At 50.0% G+C, this 20,328-nt stretch overlaps 1 protein-coding gene across 5 annotated transcripts in view; it reads right to left on the reverse strand.

Annotated features, from left to right (window-relative positions):
• The window catches only part of NRG2 (neuregulin 2), a 157,500-nt gene that overhangs the window by 43,903 nt on the left and 93,269 nt on the right, over positions 1-20,328 (reverse strand). For all 5 annotated transcript variants that reach the window (XM_064724668.1, XM_064724667.1, XM_064724666.1 and 2 more), the window contains exon 2: positions 12,347-12,518. In XM_064724668.1, coding sequence (XP_064580738.1) covers positions 12,347-12,518 — 172 coding nt within the window. The remainder of the gene's footprint in view (positions 1-12,346; positions 12,519-20,328) is intronic.

Here is a 20,328-nt window from a genome sequence, read left to right on the forward strand (position 1 = left end):
TGAACCCACTGCTCTGAGCCTGTTGTGTGCTTTGGTCTGACACCTGCTCTCATTCACACAGAAAGTCTCATGAGGAGCTGAGGCCCAGAGTCCCAGCACTACAGCACAGGCTTTCCACACTGGAAAAAAGCCAATTTACTGATGGACAGTGGGATCTGCCTGCCAGACAGAGATGTGGAGAGGAGATGCCTGCTCTGCACCTTCCTCAGCAGTCAGGGATGCTGAGCAGTCAGTGCTCCACCAGCTGCATTCACGCAAACACCCACAGCACCCAGGGGGACTCGTCCCTCACCACCCTGCACATCCACTCCCTGGGGTTTGCCCTGGACATATCACTGACAGCTTCAGCTCGACCTAAAAAAAGGGCAGACACCTTGCGTCCCCAAAATCCACACTCCAATGGACTACAGATGTGTGGCTGAGATGCACAGTCATCTGAGCAGCCAGATGTGCCTTGAAAGAGCAGGAGAGGGTGGGCGTGACAACTGCCCGTGCCACTTCATAGCCTGTGTCACCTCCCAGCCTTGTGTCACTTCCCAGCCTGAGAGAAGAGAGGGGTAGAGAGGATGAGAGGGTAAGAGAGTAAAAAAGGTAAGAGAGTAAAAGGGGCAAGAGAGCGAGGTTCCCGTTACAATACAATAAATCTTCTGTGCTGAATATTCTAATTCTCACTAACCAATCTAGTACATGATACAAATCCTATAGCATTTACATACAGTCTATAAGAATCATTACATTACCATACTGTGTTACTTTTTAAACCCTAAAAACAACTCTTTGGGCCCCTTCTGCCAAGCTGTAGGGTCTGCTCTGACCCTTGGGCCTGTCTGCAAGCACAGGGTATTGTTTCATCAAAAGGGGATTACCTTCAGCCAGCCATGCCATTGTTTTCCAATTGTTCAGTAACTAAGGTATCTCAAAGCTTGCTTTCATTTCAATCTCGCTTATAGTTTCTATTTTCTTAAAATCTTTTGCCAGGCAATCATATTTATAAGGCTTTCCTGTTTCATCTTCCCCAACACCAGCCCGTGCTCCTCCTCGGGAGAGGCAGATCTCTGCTGCAGAGCTCTGTGGTGCTGCTGAAGGAGCATCGCCTTTCCCACTGGCTGTGACTCATTCTCTGGGATGGCTCTGACTAACAGGCAAAACCTTTTGTTGCCCAGTTTAACAGGGATCTATAGGAGCCTTCAACACACACTGAGTGCCACTCATGAGACCACAGTGGGACTCCCACATGAGACCCTCTGGTTTTCTACATTTTCTTCCATTTTAGCCATCTTATCACAACCCACCCTGTCTGCTCTTCTCGTGAGAACATCTCTGTTTGCTTTCCACCCCAGGCTTTTACCTCAGGTCTGTGTCACTTTATTTAGAGACTTGGAAGCACTGCCAGCTTTAGAAAGAGGTCCCAGTGGCCAATGTTGCTGAAGGCAAATATAATTCCATTTATGTGGAAAATAACCATCAGCCTCGGACATAGCTGCAATGTTCCACGTGTCATCCGAGAAGGACTTTTCTATGGGATGTGCAAATCATTGTCCATAGGAAGCCCTTCACAGAAGCACACTGGCATCTTTTTAACACCCTGACAAGCTGTTCTCCTGGGAGGCACGGCGCAAGGACACAGCAGGAACATCTCACTAGTTATATTGGTAAATTAAAAGCACTTGGAGACGACTTGGTAGAGCTCCCAGGAAACAGGCGCTGCCCTGTTTTACAGGATGCGGTCAAGGGCTCAATTGCATGAGCTGGGGCCACATGTGGAGCAATTTCTAAATGGATGTTGACAGTATGCAAAGACCTCTTGAATCCCTCTGACTGTAGGTCTCCCCCAATCCATTTGTGCAACACATTCCAACATGGGAGCCTGAATAAGAGGGGTGATTCTGCCTTGAATCACGACATAACACCTTTCTCTGAGTGTTCTCAAGTCTCTGAGCACAGCCTGTGACAGCCCTGGGCATGGTGGCCCTCACTGCTGTTCTGCTCTGGAGCCAGGTAATGCACCAGAGAGAGGCATTTAAGGACATTTAAGGGCACCCAGTGCCTGTTGCTGCCCTGTGCCTGTTGGTTCCTGCACCTTTCTGGGAGGCTCAAAGGGTGCCTGGGCTCTGCTGGGCTGCAGCACCTTGTTCAGGAGCATGTTCCCCACTCCCTCCATAGAGGAAAATGTGGAAATGCTCATCAAAAGAGTGAGATGGCTCCAGAATGCAGCTCCAAGCCTGCTCCCAGCCCAGCCATTACTTTCTCCCAGCTGTCTCAACCCTCTCTGCCAGAATACACCATTTGTTTCACAAAGCAGGCTGCAGTGCAGGCAGCACATGCTGAAAGCAGCTTGGAAGAGCAAGGCTCTAACTCAGAGTCCATAGAAAACACCAGCCTGGCACATCAGCACGCTGGGGCTCTCTGCCAGGGCAGAGCTGAGAGCATCAATGGACATGCTGCCTTCAGCTGCCAGAGCACAGATGTTCTAATGATCATTGGCTGCATGGCAATCTCAGTCCACAGCACATTTCACCAGGTGGAACGACTGGAAAAATCCACTACTGCATTAGAATATCACCTAGGTATGTGATTTTTTACAGATAAGGGGGTGTAAGTCCCAAAGATGTGAGTTAGGGAGTGGCAAAAAAGGAGCCACACTTGACAGACTCAGCTCCAGCAAGAGGGTGAGAGACATTTGGTCTTTTACCTGAAACTGGAGAGGAATGTGAGCAGAATAAAGAGTGATGCTGGCATTTGGAGCATAACAACATCAAGGTGAAACCAAAGGGGATTACTTTGTTTTAATGCACAAGACTTGTACTGTCAAAAGAGCTTATTTTTGCCATCACAGTTGGTTGAAATTATTCTGTACTGGAAGATCCCCTTGAAAAATCAAGATTTTTTTCTTGCCCTTCATAGCCCAGGCCAATGGTGTGGCCCTCTTGGTCTCCACACTGTGCTGTGTAATGTCTGGTGAGACTCAGGGGAAAGAAGATGAAGGCTGGAGATCTGGATCCACTTTCATGTGGAGCATAAATGCAAAGAGAGCATTCTAAGCAGCACTGAAACAGCCAGAGAGATATTTTGCCTCACAGCATTAACCATGGGCCTTTTAATTACCATGGATAATCCTGTGCACTGGAAGAACTGAGCTGAAGGATGTCAAATGGACAAGTCCTCACCTGATCTGTGTGTGCCAAGGGTGACCACTCTGGTTCTGTTCTATTTTACTTTCTCCAAGTGCTCCTGAAATATCCCAAAACTCCATTGGAAATCATAATTTCCAAGCTGTGTTCCTCCTGCTGCTGTCCCCAGGGGCAGGTACTTGGCTCTCCTGAGGGCTGATTTCACAGCCACACCAAGGAGTGGCCTCCAAGGAGTTACTGTGGGCCCAGGGGTGTGGGATGAAGGCTCCTGGGGACAGCAGCCCTTGGAGAGCCCCACGTGTGCGTTCACAAGGGTGCCTGGCTGCCAGACCATGCCATTCTTCTGGAGGAGGGCTCTGCCCCGGGCTGTTTGCTCAGTGAAAGGGCCAGGGTCACTGACAGATCCCATCATTTCGCTGCAGTGCAACTCTGTTGACATCTCTTTACTCCAGGGGAAAATGTGCCTCATTGTCTTGCCTGACCCTCAGCACATATGACTTAGCCACGCACTAATTATCTCCTGTAGCGCCAGTGGAGGGATGAGCCACGGGGAATGTGCTGTCTGCAGGCTCTGAGGGATAGGATTCACAAGGAGACCTTCAGCCTGGCCAAAAGAAGATCCCCCAAAATACCTTTCTGGCCAAGAGAAAAGAGTCCCCCAGAGGGCAGTTTGGAGGGATGAGTAAATCACCCTCTTCAGTGCCAATCTCCAGACTACAATGGGAAACAGGGAGCTCAGCCCTTGGCCAGGACCTACACAAAGATCCTGGCAGATTCTGGCTGGGAAGGGTGTCCTCATCGGCTGTAATTTAGACATCTAAATGTGAGCTCAGGCCCTGAGGCCTGCAGTGCAGTGAGAGGAGAAGAAACAGGCCCTGCATCTGAGCCAAGGAGGAACTTCCCATGACAGCAGGCATGTTCCCACCAGCACTCTGGTCAAGTTTGAATCATTTTCCCCCTCTTACCTACTGCCAAGTGGAAATTGGGCCATCTTCCCAGGTCATCTCCTCACCAAGCCATTCCTGTCAGAGCATGGATCAGCAGAGCAGCTGCCATGAGCTGCCCCTGTGACACCTACACTGAGGGCTCCATGCTCCCTGTGTGAGTTCAGCCACTTCTGCATCCTTCTGGACAAGAATAGCTCCAGCATTACTACTGTTGCAGTGGTTTCTTAATCTTCTAAAAATAAGGGAGCTAACACATAAGTAACAAAGAAGTCAAGGAATGAGCTGGTGAAGAGAACTTGGAGACTACCCCACATGTGGCCCCAAAATTGTCAATGGAGAGCACTGCACATAGTAAACACACCTGAAACCACAGGAAAAGGAAATTCCCAAACATGACCCTTGCAAAGGACACGCTGGCTGCCCTGCTGTGGTCACCCATTAACTCCCTTCCCTCTGTTTGCAGCAGGAAGCACACTGGCATTGCCGAGAGCAGGAGTGCCAGCAATTGCTGTAACGTGCTCTGCTTGCATCCTGCCAGGGATTTAATTGGTGCCTACGTGCTGCCCTGGCACTCTCACCCAGCTGCATTTGCCCTGGAAGAGCAGGTTAATGATTGGCAAGAAGATTCAGGATATCCAGCTTACAAACCACAAGTGCTGCCCAGAAGCCATCGAGCACTGGGCAGCCCCAGTGGGGCTCTGGGGGGACACATCCATCAGCCCCAGCACTCAGTGGGTTAATTCAGGCAGAGGAATCACTGCAATGCAAAAGCAGTGTGGGGATGGCATGGCAAAGCCATGTCTGGCAGAGCAGGAGCAGCCAGGATCATTCTGTCCTTTGCACAGCCCCTCTGATCTCTTCTGTGCCCTCCAGCTGTGCTCAGCAGAGCTGGGCAGGGTGGCTGTGCTCACAGTGCTTGAGGAAAACAAGTGTTTTCTGTGCTCCACAGCATCATCTGGCCAGCTCAGTATCAGCAACAGAAAGAACAAAAGGGAAAGGGGACAGAAATGCCCTCAAGCAAAGCAATCAGATAAGAGGAGTAAGGACAGGAAGGTTTGGAGTTTTCAGCTTGGCCATCATCCCTTCTCTATTTCCCTTCCTCCCCTCACACCATCTCCTGACCCGCTCTGTGCTTGCCCTGCTGGGATGGTGGGGACAGGCAATGTCCTCACAGTGCCCAGGACAGCCCCAGCCATCCCCTGACCCACTCTACCTGCTCTCTGCTACCCCTGTTCCCCAACATTAAAGCGCTGTTCTAACCTGAGAAGCAGATTTGCTCCTTCTGTGCTCAGCAGCGCTGTGGTCTCTCTGTGCCCAGGCTTGGGACAGGCTGATTTTAAGAGGAAGACTCTCCCAGTCCTCACTGTGCAGAGCTGACACTGACACTGGGCTCAGAGTGAGGGTGAGCTGCTTCTGGGCTGGCCAGTGTCAACAGGAGGGGACAGGATCAATAAGTACACTCCAAAGAGCAGGGTCACTTGTGCAAGCCCCTGCAGGCTCAAAGGCAGCCAGGGGTGTTCTGCAGATGGGGACAGGTGTGGGGCAGCAGAGGCAGTGACACCACCACACCAGGGCCTGGGGTGGACTTTGTGGCTGCTGTGCTGAAAGGCAAATCCCTGTGCAATGCTGCTGATGCTCCCTGTGCCAGCCCTGGCTGAGGCACCTGCCAGGGTGTGAGGTCAATAAAGGAGAAAAAGCTGAGTTTGGGGCTCTGGCTGATGCACAGACCCAATGCCACTGCAAGGCCCTTTGTATCATTTCTGGAATTCAAGGCAATTGATCCATCCTATGAATGCCTCCTCCAGCCCCAATGCCAGGATTTTAATTTTTTTGAGAAAATGTAGGTCCTGGAGCAGTGCTCTGAGGCCAGCTCCCAGCAGGTTCTTTCCCTGCTTCCTGTGATCTCATGCAGGAGCAGTCCCAAGACTTCCCAGGGACTTCCCAGCACCAAATGTGGAACGGATTCCTGGCTATCCCAAAGAGTGTGTGACCTCAATACAGAGACAGAGCCCCTCAGGGTGCCCAGGTCTCACCGCCTCAGCAACCAAACCCTGAGCTGGTCATGGGGCAGGGAAGGAAAAGAGGGCCAGTGCTGCTGGGGACAAGGCACAGAGGTCTCAGTTTGGAAGTGTATTACGCACTGGGTGGAGGTTGATATGCTGGGCAAATCAGAGGCAGGACCAAAACCTCAGGGACTGCCAGGAGTGGGGAGGGAGGCCTGAGAGGACCTTAAAAGCAAAGCACATAAAGTTATAAAGAATCAAGGAGGAGAAGGAGGTACCACACCAAGAGCAGCTGTCAGGGGACAGCCCTGGACAGAGCCCAGCAATGGAGAAGAGCAGGGCCAGGCTGCAAATACTGACACCAAGAAAAAGCATTTTGGGGAACAGAGATCATGGGAAAGGGATGGCACCTTCACATGGGCAGGGAACTATTGCTCCAAACCCCTGTGAAACACCACCATGGTCATACACAGGGCGTGCAGGAGATCTAGATAAAGGTTTGGGTCTCCTCATGTCATTCTTTTCTCCCCAGGCCATTTTTCTGCAGCTGGTACATGTCACAGATCCTCAGCAGAGTCTGCTCTGTGGCAAATTTGTGCCTGCAGTCTGTGATGTGCTGTGCTGGGTGAGCTGCCAGCAGCTCCAGCCCTCCTCCCCAAAGGTAAAACATTTTAACCTAAACAGGATGAATGGGATTTCAGCTCATGTCTCAGTGAAGGCCTCCACCTAATCTGTGACATTTTGCAACCGCAGTGGGCGAAGGTCTGCAGAGAGAGATTTTTATTTTGTTTTTGTAAGCAGCCAACATGGCTGGAAAAACCACACCAAATTTCAGGCACAAAAAGCTCCTTCCACCTCTAAGTTTGCAGAGCCCATCAGCTGAGGCAGCCCAGCAACTGACCCTGACTTGTTAGCAGCTATAATGCAGTCAAATTTGATTAAATGTCCATCCCCTGACTCTCTCAGGAGCCCCAAGTTGCAAAGTTTGTGGATTGTTTGAGCTCAAGATCCAACTGCTTCTCCTTTCAGTTCTCAAATTCCCTGGTTCAGTCCCAGGTGCATTGGCCAAGATGATGTCCATCATCTCCTCTAAAACAACAAGCAAACAAACAAAGGAGATGCTCTCCTTCACACCCCCCTCCAATAAAGTGCCTTCAGCAGCTAAAACCAAATCCCAAATATCGGAGGCTCATAATGCCATGGTGAGAGTTAGCGAGGCAGCAGCTCCCCTGGTGATTATAACAACACCGGTGCTTGAGAAGAGTCTTTGCTTCAAGGCATCTGGAATTGCTCTTGCAAGATCCATTGTCAAATGAGCTTTTTCCTTTGTTTAAAAATGTCAGCCCAAAGACCCCTGCCAGAGTGGTGGTATAGCCTGCTTGGGTTCACTCTGGCTCCCACAAGGCTTCCACAGTCCTCTTTGCCCCTCCTTGTCTCCAGGCTTAATTAGGAAATCATTTATCTTTATTGGCACTCTCTTTCCCCTGCTGCTTTGGCATTATTTTTTTTTTTGGCCTTCATTCCAGTGCAGTGAGCTGTACAGGGAAGACCACAGCCCCATTCATTGTGGGTGGGGAATAATCTACAAGTGGGAGCCCTACAAGGAAGACCCCAGCAATGAATCTGCTCAAGTGGCATGGCCTGAGGGACTACTGTACAGAAACAGGAGAGGAGGGCATCCCTTGGCTCCACTTACAGGCTAACAATAGGGATTCCTGGTGATACTGAAAGTAGGACACCACTCCCAGGGGATGTCATATGGTCAGCCTGTCCCAAACTGAACCGCCAACCCTCTCCAATCTAATGATACGCCTCCTTCATCACCCCAGCAGCGTCCCCTGGTAGAAGAGCACACAAAGGGAAAGGGCTGTAAGGACAGGCACAGCTTGGGGACTCCCAGGCTCCAGCTGAACCTCTGCATGTCCCAGGCTGAGCCCTGAGCATGACTTCAACAGGGAAAGGTTCTCTATGCCTCCACAAGCAAAAACTCCCTTGGCTTCCTCCACAGCTGGCCCTTGACCATTTGGATAGCCAGAAAGTCAAAACCCAACCTGAACTTCTTGGGAGCCTCAGTCAGACCTCAGACACACTCAGCCAAAAATGGCATCACTTTGGCAGCTTGGGGGGAGAGCCATTCACTACGCTGGATTTCCACTACCACAGGCTCTTTCTGGGTAATTTCTCTGGGTTTCCCATCAACTGTGTTTTATTTCAATGGAGATGGAGATAAAATTCCAGCCAATAATTTCTTCCACCTTAAAGAGGTTTCCCCTTCGTGCAAGCCGGGCTTGCCCCAGCCTGTCACTAATTACAGATGGAACATGGAGTTCAGAAAGGAGGAATCAGAATTGTTCCCCTCCCTCCAGCAAATATCCATTAAAAAACCTGACTCCTCTGCCTGATGGCACCAGAGGTTTTGCTGGTAAGTTTAAAAAGAAGAGGGGAAATGATTGATGGAAAAGCTGAAGAGCTGCCATGCAGTTAAGTGCTCCTCTCCTCCTTACAACATATACACCCCTTATTTTGAAAGAGATCTCCTATTCTAGAGATCAGATAAAAACCCAATCACCAAAAAAAAAGTGCTTCAGTCATACTTTCTAGGTAGAGACCTCAAGGCTCTTTACACACACGGGGAGGAAAGCCAGGAATTAATCACGGAGGGCAACCAGGTTCTTGTCTCCCATCCTATTCCTCTGCATGCTAAAGATCTCAGTGCTGGGGACAGATCTCAGCTGTGCCTCACAGGGCCAAGGGGAACACAATGGACACCACTTTGCTGGAGGGCTCCTTTTGCCTGGCTCCAGCAGAAATCTCTGTTAGGTATTACACCTCTAAAGAAATGATCCTGTGCACCTGGAAGCTGAAATGATCCTGCACAGCCTGAGAAGTTTTTGCCCTGTGTATTTTCCCTGTGAAGGTCCCTCCCCAGTGCTCCATTTCTGGCTCTCTGAAATCCCCACTCTGAGCTGAAGGGAAGCCCAGAGGATTATCTGGAGACCAGCGTTATCTCTAAGTGGAGCCAGATGTATAAATCCCATTATTCCTAAAATAATTGTTATAGAATAAGATGTCCTTTCAGAGATTTACAGTTTGGGATACTTCTCCTTCCCTGGAGTCCCCTCCCAACACGCTGCAAGTAATGCTCTACACCCATATCACATGTCCCTCCACTAAACTCGGCCCCACCAGCTGCATAATGAAGACATCAAAGTCATGAGGGCTCTCTCAGCCTGCTCTGAGCAGTTTTCAGTGCTTGTTCCATGCAGTCAAGACCAGAGAGAGGCAGCTCCAGTGCCAGGGGCCACTCTGCCTCGGGGTTTTCAGCTCTGGGGCCCAGCAAACAGGGACAGAGGTGGCAATGCCAGGGTGGGTGTCACATACCCACCCAGATGCTCTTAGGGAAGTGTTCCTGCTCTGCTAAACAAGGAGCAAATGCTCACTGAGGGGTGATTACCTCAGAACTGTCCCACAGAATGACAACTATTTCATTCATTGGAAAAGCCCTCTGAGATCACCCAGTCCATTCTCCCAGCACTGCCAAGGCCACCAATGAACCAATGTGTCACCAATGTGTCCACAAGTGACACATCTACACAGTTTTTGGACACTTCCACCACTTCCCTGGGTAGACTGTTCCAGTGCCTGACCCCCATTTCAGTGAAGATGTTTTCCCTAATTTTCAGTGAAGATGTTTTCCTAATATCCAAACCCTCCTTGGCACAGCTTGAGGCCATTTCCTTTCGTTCCTGCTCAACAGCTGCTGGAGCCCAGTCTCCACAGCCTGCTCCCAGCACAAGACAGGCACATTTTAATGGCAGCAGGGAGCAGAAACTGGGATGGGAAGCAATTCTGGGAATGCTTTGGGCTCACCCGTTTGCTGCTGAGGGAGTCTCAGACACTGGAGGAGGCAGGTGCTCAGCTTTCCTTAAAATGCTTATCCTTGGCCTTATTTTGCCAGCAGGAAGCCCTTCCAGCACCACACATCTTTGGCCTCTCACTGGAGAGCTAGAAAGTTTCCATGGAAACTGGAAAATGCAAAATTATGGCTTGACAGCAGTGTCCTGAGGAAGGGAGACCAAAGCCCCTTCCATTTGCTCCTGTCCCTGGCCCAGGGCCTGCATGTCCCCATGGCTGGGGTGGGATGTCACCCTGTCGCAGCTCTGTGCTGGGCATGGGACGAAGGGTTGGGACACCTGGGAGCACAGCAGGGCAGTGCTGGCTGCTCTGGGGCTTTTTACAACTTTAGCAGGCCTTTCTGGGGAAAGTCTGTGAGAAAATCAGAAAAAATAATAAAAAACAATCTTATCTTCACTTGCTACACCTGTTGCTGTGATCATGTAGAATGTGTTATAAAGGTTTCTTAATTAGCCAATGGTGATGGTGTTTAGACTAGAGGACCAACTAGGTCCAGGTGTATCAAACTGTCTATAAAAACAAGAAGTTTCTTAATAATGATAATATAATAAAGAGATTGATCAACCTTCTGAGAATCATGGAATCAATAGTAATTATTACCCAGCTGGGGGCCCATTACTGTGACAGAGAGAGGCAGGCACAGCTCTGCCCTGGCTCTGCTGCCTGCAAGCCCAGACAGCACCCAGATATCCTGGATGCACTGACCACCTCTCTGCCTCATCCCAAAACTGCCACAAATCCCAGGATTATTACAAAGGAGGTCAACCATCTTGGGTGTGACTCTGAAACCAAACCAAACAGGAATGAAATTAAGTTTGGGCAATTGGCAACGCCCCATTCAAACACTGGGTGATTTTTCCAAGTGATTTTTAGTGGCTTCTAATTTTAAAAATTGCTACCCTAACAAGTCCATTATGACCTTGTATTCACACAACCAGAACATGTTAGCAAAGAATTAGAATCAAATTTTCCAAGGGGTCAGGCAGTTGCAAGCTGACTGTTGCTGGCTAGGTCAGGATGTGTGAATGGAAGCATAGCCATGAAAATGGAGTAATTTTAAGATACATCATATGTAAATATTGGGCTTTGAGAAACATCAACATGGATTCATTTGAGTCCATTCCCTGTGAGAACCCCTGATCTTGGTCACTGGGACCTCTTCCTCCAGCTGTTCTAGCCCTGCCTGAATGAGGGGATGCTGAGGGTGACACTCACTGAATGAGGGGATATTCCAGATTGCAATGCAAGATGTTTTCCATTACCATCTGTATGGCAGATTACCTTTGCCAAGTGGGCAGTTTGCCTTATCTCTCTCTTTGAGTGACCATAATTCACTCCTCCCTCGGGAGGGGACATTGCTGATAACAGCTATTGAATGTCACTGCATGGCTGATAAGAACTATAACATCCCACTGGGAGATGTGAGCCCAGAGGGAGGAGCCAAGCATTGCTACCCAGATACAATCTGGAGATTCTGGAACACCAGCACAGCTTCCCCACTGGATTCCCCAGAGGAACTGCAGCTGCCTCTCCTTCCACTGGATCTTCAGAGGAAGAATACATCCTTCTCTACAGGATCCCTGCTCCAACAGAACCACCCCTGACACTGCAGGAGGGCTGAGCCACATTTCCAATGGGACTGCCACCAACACCCTGACCCACAGAGTGTCAGGTTGGGTTCTGACTCTGGCAGTGGGTATGCTGAGGGTAGCAGAACAGCTGCCCAGGGAGGGTGGAGTCTCCTTCTCTGGAGACATTCCAACCCCACCTGGACACATTCCTGTGCCACCTGCTCCAGGTGCTGATGCTTTGGCAGGGGGGTTGAACTGGATGATCTCCAGAGGTCCCTTCCAGCCCTAATTTATCATTCTGTGATTTTTCAGTGACCTTAGGTGGCTTCTGTGTCCACCTAATTGCAGGAGGGAACAAACCAATTCCTCCCACAGCCCTGCTGCTGAGTGATGGGGCAACAGCTGGGTTTGGGTACCTTCTGCATCCAACCCTTAATCACAGAGCAGGAGTTACTCCAGACAACCTGAGCTGCCCACAGCTACCAGGGAAAGCCTCCCCATGTCACAGGACACCTGTCTCAGGTATCCAGGGCCTCCCTTACCCAGGAGAGCCCATCTACAAACCCAAACCCTTCCCTGTGCATGCCCTGCTTCTCTACTCATTCCCTCTGAGGTCTCTGGGGATCTTGCTCGCTCTCCTGGCTGTAGTAACTGGGCTGAGTGTGGTCCTGTGGCTCTGAGGGAGCCCTCAGCAGAGATTTGGGGAGCACAGCAGCACCTCCAGCCCCAGCCCCAGACCCTGAGATAGCAGAAGCAGGGCAGTCCTGTGTTGTACTTACTTCCCATTCCCATACTTGATCCGGATGTCTTTGCTCTTCTTCAGCTCCTTCCCATCTTTAAACCATTTGTAGGATGGCTGAGGGTTCCCAGCAGTCGCCTCACATTTCAGGGAAATCTTCTCACCCACGTGAACATTTGGGCTTTTCAGTTTCTTCAGTTTGGGAGGAACAGCTGAGGGAAGAGAAAGGGGACAGTGTGAAACCTGCCTCTCTCAGGGCTGTGCACACACAAGAGGAACCCCCCGACCCCTCCCCTGGCTAAGCTCCTGCAGCCCCCTCAGCCACGAGGTGATGGAGAAAAACAGCACACAGGGAAGGGGCAGGATCAGAAACACCCACACAGGGAACAGAGGGAGGCTCTGGAGGCTCCCCATGACCAGGTTTGATGTTCCACAGCAGCCCTATCCATGCAGGCAGGACCCTGTGTCTGCTGTCCCTGCAGAGCTTTGCTGAGCTCTCCCACCACACACCAGCTCAAGCTCTTCAGGGATTATTTTCCCCCTGCTCCTGGCCATTGCTGCTGCAGATTACCAACACCTACAGACCTCTGTGGCTGCCACAGCCCCAGGCAGAATGTTTTAGTGCAGATGGAGCAGAGGCAGGTCACAAGGAGCAGCCCCCTGTGCCCCAGATGCTCCAAATCTGCTGCAGAAACCTTGTTCAGCTCAACACCAGCAGAGCAATAACCACTGAGAGGGGCTGCAGGAAAATCCTGCGTGTCTAAGGAGTTAGGAGGAACAGCCATTTATTCAGGCTGCAAGAAGAAAAGTGAAAGAATAGGTATTTTAAATGGTTTTGTGGCAGCAATGTCAGGCTGGCCAGCAGCCTCTCCAGCCTGGAGCCTGGCTCTGCACGTGGGTGTTTCAGAGAAGTGATTTTTACCATGCACCTGGAACATCAGACAGAGAGGGAGACACTTCTTATCAATCTCTGCCAGGCTTTATATTAAACCTGACAAGAAAGGATTAGCAGGCTTGCAATTTTTCTTTCAACTGACAGCTCTGCACTCTTCTAGCTCCCTTTTTCTTTCTCAGTGCTAACCTTAAAAAAGGAAACAGCAACTTGCTGGCTTTGCCTTAAGAATATTGGTAACAATGGCTTCTCCTTGTCTGAGGTGTGCTACTGATAGATAATTTCCTCTTTCTAATATGCACAAACCACCTTCTAATTGCTTTGTGCATTCTGATCCTGTGAAATGGCAGAGCACTGAAAGGCTGAGGGACTGGATGGGTTTCATCAGAGCAATCACTGTTCTACAGACCTTTGTATGTCTCCTGTAGTTCTTCATGCCAAGCTAAGTCAGTGTAGGTTGATAGTATTTAAAGACTTTTCTCACCAAAAGGGATCTTTCACAAAATAATAAAAAGCACAGCCATCATCAGGAAAATGCTCCTGAGGTAGGAAGCTCTCAGCACTTCATATTCCTGATGGGAGTGAGAAGCAAAATTGTCCTTAATCAAAAGGATCCCAGCATGGATAGAAATGGAGCAGTTCAGGGTGGCAGGAGTGAGCCAAGCAAAGCTCACAGTGCCTGAAAGGCAGCCCAGGGCTGGGGTGGGTAACGTGGGCTGGTCCCAGGCACATCACACCTGGCAGCTGCCCCTGGATCCCTGGAGGTGTCCCAGGCCAGGCTGGACAGGGCTTGGAGCACCCTGGGATCGTGGGAGGTGTCCCTGTCCATGGCAGGGCGTTGGAATGAGATGAGTTTTAAGGCTTTTTTTAAGGTTGATTCAACCCAAACCATTCTATGATTTTCTAATGGGACAGGGAGAGCACAAAACCCTTGGGTCAGCTGCAGGCAGTGGTTACAGGCTGTGCACTGACATCTCTCACTGCTTCCCAGTCACTGTGCTTTGGCACAAACAGGGACTTCTGACCAGAAATGATCCCAGCTTTCACCAAACTTTGTGAATTCTGTGAAAATCCAAGGTGTCATGGGTTTTGTGAAGCCCACATCCCTGGTCCTTGCCTGGAAATGGGTTGCCCAGAAGAGCTGGAAGGCAGTGAGAGGAGAAGAGAGCTGGTCTCTTCCCAGAACGCTGCATGGAGAGCCAGGAAGGTAAACAGGACCTTGCTTTTATAGGGGTCATCTTGGGGAATAGAGAAATAGACTCTCAAATATTTATTCTGTCTGAATGTGTGTGTCAGTCAGCTCCTATTGTACCCCGAGGTCACCCTGTCCCCTGCCAACATCATCCATACACCTTAAATACAGGGAAGGTCCTGACCTTGCCATGGCTGCATCTGCTTCACTTTATTTCCAGCCTGGTGGTCTGCAGAATTATGAAGCAGACAGCACATGGACATAATATTGGTTAATTTGGACTGAGATACCAGTCACTAAAGGAACAACTCTTGTCTCATTTCAGAGAAGCCACAGGTGTGAAGAATTCTGATATTTTATAAGCTAGAACCAGGAGTATGATATAAAGAAGTTCAACTGGTGTTAAAATTGATACAACAGCTGAGTCCTGGGGCATGAATGAATACTCTCTTCTCCTTTCCATAGCTCTATGTGCTACCATCACCCTGAGTGGAAGAGAAACTGGAAACTGTTGGGATCTCTGCTGCTCAGAGTGACCCCGAGAAAAGTTCCAAAGTCTCTTTTCCCAGCCTGGTGCTTGAAGAAGGAGTCAGAGCTCTTCAGTTCTCAGTCTCAAGGTTGTTTATTGTTTCTTATCTATAAAAAATTTTCTCCTGCCCTGGTGACGTCCATCCAGCAGGACAGCTCCAGGCACTCTGCCTGCCCCCAGGGCAGTGTTATGTCTTTATACTAAAAACTATGTGTACAATGTTTACAATTACTTTCCAGTACCTATCACCTATGTTAGACAGTGAGCTTCTACTCTAAACCATCTAAAAGTGCCAACATCACAGCAGAAGATGGAGGCCAAGAAGAAGAAGGAGAAAGGCTGGAAACACCCAGATCCCTCCATCTTGCCTCCTGAACCCACATAGCAAAAACTCTACATTCTACTTTTCCACCCTGTGATAACTTCACTATTATTCTGCTTAAACTGTTGTGGCTTGCTGATCTTCATATAAGGTTGGTAATTTGCTCCATGGGCCATGATCAAAGCCACAGGGGAACCCTGGGCTCTGTGCCAGGGTCTCTGAGCCCCCTGGCAGGGTCTGGGCTGCTCAGGACAGCCAAAGGGATGTTCTGGGTCCTGACAGGGAACTGCTGGGACAAAGGGGTGTTAGCCCTGCCCCTCTCCACCAAAATGCTGGCAAGAGCAGAGCAAACCCCAGGAACCTGGAGCCTGTGGAAGAAGAGGGCCAAGAACAAGCAAGGAACTTGATCTCCCCACCAACATGAATCATGTCTCACCTAAAACTCTGCACATGTCACCAGTGATGATTGCTGGACATTCCTAAGCAGGCAGATCCAAAAAACCCAAAGAGCTGACACACACACAACACAGCATCCCACCCCTCCAGCAGAGAGTCCTGCCCAGAGAAAGGGAGGAGAACATCTTTCCACCCCATCTACATGTTTTTGGTGTCTCCCTACAGGAGGGAAGGAGACAGTGTATTCAGCTCCAGGCCACATTTGATGGGCTCCATGGACTGCAATCCCCCACTGAATCAGAGCAGTGAAAGGGGAACTCAGTCCCAAAATATTCTGGTCTGTGTCTGGGAAAAGGGCTGAGCACAAAGAGGCAGAGCTGTGCTCCCTGACACATCTGTGCCCTCTCTGCTGCACTGCAGCAGGAATTGTGCTTGGACAGCAGCGTGGGAAGAGCAGGCAGAGCCCCAAGCCTGGGAAACAGCATCCAGAGCCTTGCTCTGGGCAAAAGGGAAGCCTGGCCTCGCTCTCTGGGATGGGCTGGAAAGCCTCACTTCATAATTCCTGCTGCTTTCAGAAAAACAGAGAAATCTTCATTTAGAGCCATTCAGCGCTGATGACTCTGCTTAATTCCAGACAAAGACTTTCCTCTGGTTTTCACTCATAAAAAGTTTAAACTGCAATTCTTATTCATAGTCTGAACTCCTCTAACTTTGGCTTCCAGCCAAGAGATCTCTGCCTTTCTCTGGTGAATTTGAATCCCATCTAGCAACCAGAAACCCCTTCCCTTTTTAGGTACTTGTAAACTATGACTGAATCACCTTTCAACCTTACCCAGCAGTAAACTAAAGTAGCTTGAGAGGCCAGAGCAGCACATGGAGTGCTAATACTGGAGTACATCAAAATTTTACATTTAGGTACACTTTCAGCTTTTGACCCATCTCCCAACTCTGTCCAAATCACAGAGCTGCAGCTCAGAAAAACCACGAGTTTAGTTCAGAAAGATCAGAGGATTGATTCTGAGTGCCTCCTTTCTTGGTGCTCTGAGTGTTTGGGGTCATTTTCATCTCCTCCTTGTTTGATACATTTTCCAGCATGCTGGAAAAACAAAACCACAAGCTTCACACATATCAAAATAGCAGATTATCCTGGGCAAACAGTGTGCCAGGCAGGGTCCAGGTCTAATCCATTATGTTTCCATCAATTCCCAGCTTCCCAGCCTCCTCCACACAGGTGGGGCCAGGGCAGCTGCTGTCACCCAAGGGTCACCCAGGTCACCCATCACCCTGAGCAGGCTGAGCTGAAGCTGCAATTTCAGCTCCTCACCTTCTGGTTCCATGGAACAGCCCTGCCAGATGTGGTCTCCTCCACAGCAGGGCCGGCAGCACCCCCAGCTCAGCCCCCACTGCTGCCAAGTTCACCAAAACCTGGAGTTTTGGACTTGAAAATAGAAGAATTTTGGCTCTGCTTATCAGACTGAAGCTACAGCTCAGGATTGGCATCTCTGGTCACCTTGCAATCCTGTCAGCCCCTCCTCCATCCAAATTTGTGTCTCCTCTCTGTGGTATGGAGTATCACCAGCCTCACAGTGCCCGAGCTGCTGGACAGGAGAGCCAGATGCATTTCCAGGCAATTTTTCTAAGTGACAACCACGTCAAGGGTATGTCGTGCTGCAAAAACAAGTTTAATCCTGGTAGAGCTGAGACCAACAATAAATATGATTTTTCTCCAGATTTTTGCTCACTCCAAGGTCAGATGAAACCCAAGCAACCATTAGATCCCATCCTACACTAGTTATGTGAGCTGTAAAAACTAACCTTGAGAAATACCAGAGCAAGGATGGACAAATGCACACAATTTCCTGACTTGTTTTAAGGGCCATGTTTGACAAAAAGACCTTTGCAGGAGAGGTTTGTCCTCTGATAGCAGCCCTGGCACCCTCTGCCTTCTCATGGAGAGGAGAGGGTTACAAAAGTCTGAAACACTGAGCTCTAAACTGCACGATATGAGTTGTTTGAACATCCACCATAAAAGGACTTACATGTACACACTGCTTTAATTAATTCACTTCTGATTACACTTGATATAACACTGAAGTACCTTGATGATAACAACACCTCTTTTACCTCTGGTACCTGCAGTATGCCTGCAAGCACCTCAGAGCCACAACTCAAAACATCATTAATCATCCTCGGGCAGAGTGCCCAAACAGAGTCCAACAATGGAGTGGTGACAAAACCACATCCCACCCACAGAGCATCCTACATAAACAACCCCTGAGCAGCAAAAGGCAGGAGCAGCCAGCCTGGGAAAGGTGCTCCATGAGCTGTGGAGCAGCCAGCAATAGCAGCCACAAACTCTGGTTTCTGAGCTGTGGGATGCTGCACACAGACACATCTGGGCTCTCTGGGTGACTGGGATGGGATTTCTCCTCTGGCCTCCTCCAAGGGTGCAGTGTGAGCCTGCCCCACACTGCCTGGCACATGGAGGCTGCCAAAGTGTTTAGGTGGGTGGATCTGGAGGCCTGGGAGCACAGGATCCTTCTGTGTCTCTCTGAGCAGCTGAGGAAGAAGGCAACTGAGCTTGAATTCCCTTGGGCGTGGAAAAAGGAAGCTGAAAAATGCTTTCTCACAGGAATGGAAGAGATGCAAGGAGAGTTAAGACCTACAAACTCACAGGTGATCCTTGACATGCCTGTATCCAAGCCATGGCTTTGCACACAATGTCCCCACCTGAATGTCCCTAGGCCAGGACGCCCCTCCCTGTACCGGAGTGGAGGGGAAGGAAGGTGCACAGGTGATCTCTTGGAAAGGAGCTGTGTTTCTCAGCCTGCCCAAGCCTTTGGTCTCAGGACAGCCCTTCCACATTGGTGCTGGGGCTTGCACTGGGCTCTTGTGCTGGGCTGGAGAAGCCGCAGATCCAGAGGTATCTCCATGGGTCTGAGTTCCCAGCTCTCCCCACAGGAACCCTGACACCCAAAGGATGCTCCAGCCACAGTTCTTGAGCCTTCCAGGCCTCACTGAAGGACAACATCTGGAGCCATGAAACCCAGCTGAGCCAGGTCTCAAGGGCTGCTGGTCCCTAAGCCCCTTCTGGAGAGGTGTCTCAGATGGGAGTATTTCAACATTCTCTAACATGGAAAATTACAGAATTCATCTTTCCATAGGATCTGTTTTGCAGCCTCAACTTGCTTCATCAATTCAATCACAAACATTTGCCAAGATGGCAACACCTAACTGAAAGGAATTTTCCCCATTTCTGTCATCTCTACTGCAGAGTAAGGACACGTGTTCCTGGCACATCACCATGCGGGTTGGGACACCAGACACTCATTGGGGGTCAGCACCATCCCCACTGTGATACATCTCACTTCTTGCCTGATGCAGTCCCACAGGCTCCACTGTTTCAATCAGAGGTGATTCTCCTTTGCCTTGGGTATAATTTGGCCTTTATTTGACAAGGAGACAAACCTGGAGCTCAGCAGCAGCTCCTGATCCCCAGGACTTTGTTTCAATACTGGCTGCAAATGCCAACCTGTCAAAGGAGGGACCCACTCTGAGGAAATCTCCCTCCTGCCAGAAGGAATGGAAACATGGGTGAAGAAACCTCACAACACACTCGGTGTTTGTGCTTCTTTTCCCAGGTTTTTATGGAGAGGGCACAGGGCAGTCCCTGCTGTGCCCCAGGCAGGCTGTGGCGTGCACAGCCAGAGCTCTGAGGGGACTCAGCTCTTTGGTGGCAGGGTCAGGAGGACTCCTCAGAGTCTGTGACCCTCCAACGGCCCTGGAGGTAACAGGGCTGCATTTGAGTGAGGCTGTAGAACAACCCTGGCTTTATTGCATGGGTGGACACAACGTCCTCAGACCACACACAGCCCCGAGCCTGCGGGACAGAACCTTGGTGTGACACTGACACATCGTCCCACACCAGCCTCGACCCCCGTGGGTAACAACAGCCTCCAAACCCAGAGCATTAAACATAATATAAGATCTGTAATGGGATTTATACTTCAGGCAACTTATGTTTCAGTTTATGCCAAAGCATGGTCAGACATTCTCATGGCAGTCTCTGTAGCCACTGTCTCAGATCCTGGTGTGCTGAGCAGGGGTCCGTGACAGGTAAACAACAATGACAAATTGAAATTTCCAATAGGGCAGCATTTTGCTGTAACCACTGTTTGACCTTTTCATTAACAAATAGCCATGTTTCTCCATGAGCAGTGATCATGGAGTCATGGAACCATAGAATGGTTTGGGTTGGGAGGGACCTTAAAGCTCATTTAATTCTGCTCCATCCCATGGGCAGGGACATCTTCCTCTATCCTAGGCTGCTCCAAGCCCTGTCCAGCCTGGCCTTGGACACTTCCAGGGATCCAGGGGCAGCCACAGCTGCTCTGGGCACCTTGTGCCAGGGCCTGCCCACCCTCACAGGGCAGGGAATCCAAGGTAGGAGCCAGCACTAGAGCCTGTGGCTCACCTGGGACATTTACACCTCATCTCCACTGTCCGAGGCACTACCTGTGCAGCAACTGCTGAGAACAGCAAGGGTTAATAACCCAAAGCCCTCCAAGGACATGGGGGATGTCCTTGCTGCCCTGCCTCTCCCACAGAGGTGTTCCAGCAGGAGTCAGAGGCTCATCCCTGCTCCTGGGAGAGGTCCCACTCTGGGAGCTGGGGACACAGGTGTGACAATG

This window comes from Zonotrichia leucophrys, chromosome 13 (genome assembly GCF_028769735.1).
Source record: "Zonotrichia leucophrys gambelii isolate GWCS_2022_RI chromosome 13, RI_Zleu_2.0, whole genome shotgun sequence".
In the NCBI taxonomy this organism is placed as follows: Eukaryota; Metazoa; Chordata; class Aves; order Passeriformes; family Passerellidae; genus Zonotrichia; species Zonotrichia leucophrys.